Genomic DNA, 4,582 nt, shown 5'->3' on the forward strand with positions numbered 1-4,582 from the left:
TAACAAATATGTTTTTTCATTCATTTTAATCCATACACTAATAGCCTATTGATTTGATTAAGAAAATCATTAATGTATTAGTTCATAAATTATAATGAATGATCCTTTGAAAAGCAATGGTAAGTAAAAATACAAAAACATAAAGAATGCATAATATTATATTAATTATGTATTCATTTTCCTTCGACTTAGTCCCTTATTTATCAGGGGTCACCACAGTGGAATGAACCGCCAACTATTCCAGCATATGTTTTACACAGTGGATGCCCTTCCAGCTGCAACCCAGTACTGGGAAACACAAATTCACACACACACACACACACACACACACACACACACACACACACACACACACACACACACACACACACACACACACACACACACACACACACACACACACACACTCATGCACTCATGCACTATGTCCAATTTAGTTAATCAATTCCCCTAAAGCGCATGTGTTTGGACTTGTGGGGGAAACCGGAGCACCCGGAGGAAACCCACGCCAATGTACACAATCTAAATTGTAAAAGTGCTATACAAATAAAGGTGAACTGAATTGAATGGGGAGAACATGCAAACTCCACACAGAAACACCAACTAACTCTAACCGGCGACCTTCTTGCCTAACCACTCTTCTAACCACTGAGCCACCGTGCCGCCCTATTATATTAATTACTAATATAATATTCATTTTTGTCTGATGTTATTACAAAATATGATTAAAGTCTGATGAAAATGTTGATTGATAGAAATTAACTCAAAATTAAATCAAGTTTTACCAAAAGTGCATTGATTAATATTAATTAAATCTTGAAAAATATATATATTTTTAAATTAAATATTTATAATAAATAAAATAATAAAATATAATAAAAAAATATATAATACAAATACTTTTCAATATTTCTAAGTCATTTGATAATAAAATAAATGAATTAAATATTTGATTCATGAGTCATTTGCTTAAAAACAATTAGTCTATTAATATTAATGCTTTTTTTTAAATGTTACCCCTCAAAAGCTGAGAGAGTATTAGCATATTATTAATTTAAAATAATTACCCCCACCTGAAGTCATATTGAAATGTTGAAAAATGTCATCATTAATATTCATTCCTGAAATACATTTGCACTTTTTTCTAGGATCTAGCTTGATTTCACATCAGAACAATATTAAAAAACCTTAATATGAAACATACATTCATTCATAATTGTGCACAGCTGCATCCAGTTATGTTTTGGATGTTTTTATTTATAAAATGCAGCATGAAAGCGAAATAAAAACGAATGAATGCGTCGTTCAGATGAACTGATTTGAAGATCTGTAATAATGAGAATTAATCCTTCAGTAATTCGCTGAACATCTTCCTTTTCCTGGATTCTCCGCTCTGTGCCTCCATCCAATCAGATCGTCTCTTCAGAAAGTTCATCAAGCCGAATTTCGCCCAAATGTGTCGCGCAAACTGATCAGACCTCAGACGGCTCTCACTTGGGGCTGAAAAAGAGGACACACATCAGGAGGATTCATTCATTCATTATTAAAACATCAATAATGATAATGCCTCTAATATCTGCATACTCCACATGTCTTAAGTCCATTTCTGTTTAGTTCAGTGATGACTTTAGTCAGATTAAGGTCATCAGAAATCACTGTTTGGAGCTGATGTAGGCCTACAGTTCACAATTCATTTTTAACTGAATAAACAGTAAACACAAGCACATCTTATTGAACATCATTTATTTTCATCACTAATTATAGTTGAACAGTTTCTCGGGCAGTTTGTGATGCATTTTGGAAACAGGAGATGAGCCCCTGGTCTAATGCACCACCTGGCTTGAGAAACCCGCTCTCAAAGACTTATATATATATATATATATAGTCATTATTTGGGTAGCACACATATTCTGAATGACTTAGGCAAAATTGAAATGAGCCACTTTAGTTTAAAAAAGTTTCCACCTTCTATATATATATATATATATATATATATATATATATATATATATATATATATATATATATATATATATATATACACACACACACATACATACAAACATACATACAAACACACACACGTGTATATATAAACTAAATGAATATATTTATAAATATAAGTGAGTAAAACAAATCTTCATTATATTATAAATGCAATATTGAGTGTAATTGTTTTCGCCAGAACTTATCAGCATCTCACCCAGTTTCTCTGCAATGCTCTGCTTCTGGCTGACGGTGGCGCTGCTCCACACGGCCTCCAGCAGTCGACTGCCACACGCTGAACAAGCCAGATCCACATATATGTCCTGCAGCACATAACACGGTAACACTTTACAATAAGGTTCATTAGTTAATGCATTTACTAACATGAACTAATCATGAACAACACATGTACAACATTTATTAATCATAATTAAACATTTACTGATGCTTTATTAACATCCAAGTCCATGCTTATTAAGAGTAGTTAATGCGTTAACTTGAGTTAACATGGACTAACAATGAACAACTGTAATTTCATTAACTAACATGAACAAATACTGTAGTAAATGTATTGTTCATTGTTTGCTCATGTTAGTAAATGCATTAATTAACATTAACTAATGAACCTTATTGTTAAGTGTGACCCATAACACAGAAATACGTAAATAATAAATATATAAATGGTTAATATTAATAAATAACAAAGTAAATAAATAAACAGTAATTAATTCAATAAATAAATAAATCTATTATATCAAATTAAATCAATTATAAATAACATAAAGTAAATAAATAAGTAATAAATAAGTAAATACATAATATAAATAATAAAATGAATATAAATTACATAAAAGAAATATAAAATAAAGTAATATAAATTAAAAACACATAAATAAATATAAATAACACAAATTACATAAATATAAATAAAAAAATAATTAATTAATTAAAATAAATAAATAATTTAAATTAATTAAATAACCAAAAATATTTCATATAAATTATAAATATAAATAAAAAAATAAATAAACTCACAAGAGGTCTATTAATGATTATAATGCTTGTTTTTGTCTGTATGTTGTTTTCTTTACCTGCATCTTGCGCAGGATCTTGGCTCTGCCCTTGTCGCTGCCGCTGGTCATCAGGGCCTGTAACGCGTGGCTGCCGGAGCGATCACAGCCTAGAGAAAGCAGATCCGCGGATCTCAGCGAATGCAGGCTGTTCATCAGGACGGAGCGATCTCTGAACCCACACAGAGCCTGGACCAGCCGAGAGCCATGATAGCTGACCGACAGAGGGCGCTGTGGAGGCTAACAACACACACACATGATAGTCAGACAACACCGCAAGCTTACACACAACACAGATGCAGAGCGGAACATGTATTAGACTTCTAACATGTATTGTCCTATGATGAGTCCACGTTCACTGTCTTTCCCACATCTAGGAGAGTTAAGGTGTGGAGAAGCCCCAAAGAAGCATCTCACCCAGACTGCTGATGCCCAGAGTGAAGCATGAGGGGATCAGTGATGGTTTGGGATCAATATCATAGCATTCGCTAGGCCTAATACTGATGCTAGATGAGCACTGGGTCACTGCCAAGGGCTGACCGACTATTCTGGAGGACTATGTGACCCAATGGGTCAAACATTGTATAGTATGGCATGTACAGGATGATAATGCAGCAATACACACAGCAGGACTGGAGACAGAGTGGTTTGATGAAGATGAAATTGATGATGGCCTGCACAGTACCTAGAACTAAACATTATTGAGCACTTTGGGGTGTTTTGGAGGAGAGAGTCAGGAAAGGTTTTCCTCCAGCAGCATCAGTAGTGACCTGAACACTATTCTGAAGAAGAATCCCTCTGGCTGCTGTGCAGGACTCCTGTCTGTCATTCACAACACCAGCTGATGATGTAATGAGGAGGAGGAGCTACACCAGACTGATCAATTACTGCGCTCTAAAACCAGACCTATATATACACAGGAATATATTAAGTGCATATGGAAGGGCATTCGCTGTGTAAAACATATGCTGCATAAGTCCACTGTGACCCCTGATGAATAAAGGGACTAAGCCGAAAGAAAATGAATTAATGAATGATATTTATATATTTATATAAACACAGTTGAAGTCAGAATCATTAGCCCCCCTTTTAATTTTTTCTTCTTTAAATATTTCCCAAAAGATGTTGAACAGATTCAGGAAATGTTCACAGTATGTCTGATAATATTTGTTCTTCTGGAGAAAGTCTTATTTGTTTTATTTCGGCTAGAATAAAAGCAGTTTTTAATTGTTTTAAACACCATTTTAAGCTCAATATTATTAACCCCTTTAAGCTATTTATTTTTTCAATAGTCTACAGAACAAACCATCATTATACAATAACTTGCCTAATTACCCTAACCTGCCTAGTTACCCTAATTACCCTAGTGAAGCCTTTAAATGTCACTTTAAGCTGTATAGAAGTGTCTTGAAGAATATCTAGTCTAATATTATTTACTGTCATCATGACAAAGAGAAAATAAATCAGTTATTAGAGATGAGTTATTAACACTATTATGATTAGAAATGTGTTGAAGAAATCTGCTC

General features: G+C 33.5%; 1 protein-coding gene across 1 annotated transcript in view; it reads right to left on the minus strand.

The window, feature by feature from the left end:
* Positions 1–1,236: 1,236 nt before the first annotated feature.
* The window catches only part of LOC130214867 (nucleolar protein 9), a 30,100-nt gene continuing 26,754 nt past the window's right edge, over positions 1,237–4,582 (minus strand). The window contains exons 10-12 of the mRNA XM_056446708.1: positions 3,078–3,296; positions 2,204–2,309; positions 1,237–1,500 (exon numbers count right to left, since the gene is read on the minus strand). Coding sequence (XP_056302683.1) covers positions 1,343–1,500; positions 2,204–2,309; positions 3,078–3,296 — 483 coding nt within the window. The 3' untranslated portion in view covers positions 1,237–1,342. The remainder of the gene's footprint in view (positions 1,501–2,203; positions 2,310–3,077; positions 3,297–4,582) is intronic.

This window comes from Danio aesculapii, chromosome 2, assembly GCF_903798145.1.
Source record: "Danio aesculapii chromosome 2, fDanAes4.1, whole genome shotgun sequence".
In the NCBI taxonomy this organism is placed as follows: domain Eukaryota; kingdom Metazoa; phylum Chordata; class Actinopteri; order Cypriniformes; family Danionidae; genus Danio; species Danio aesculapii.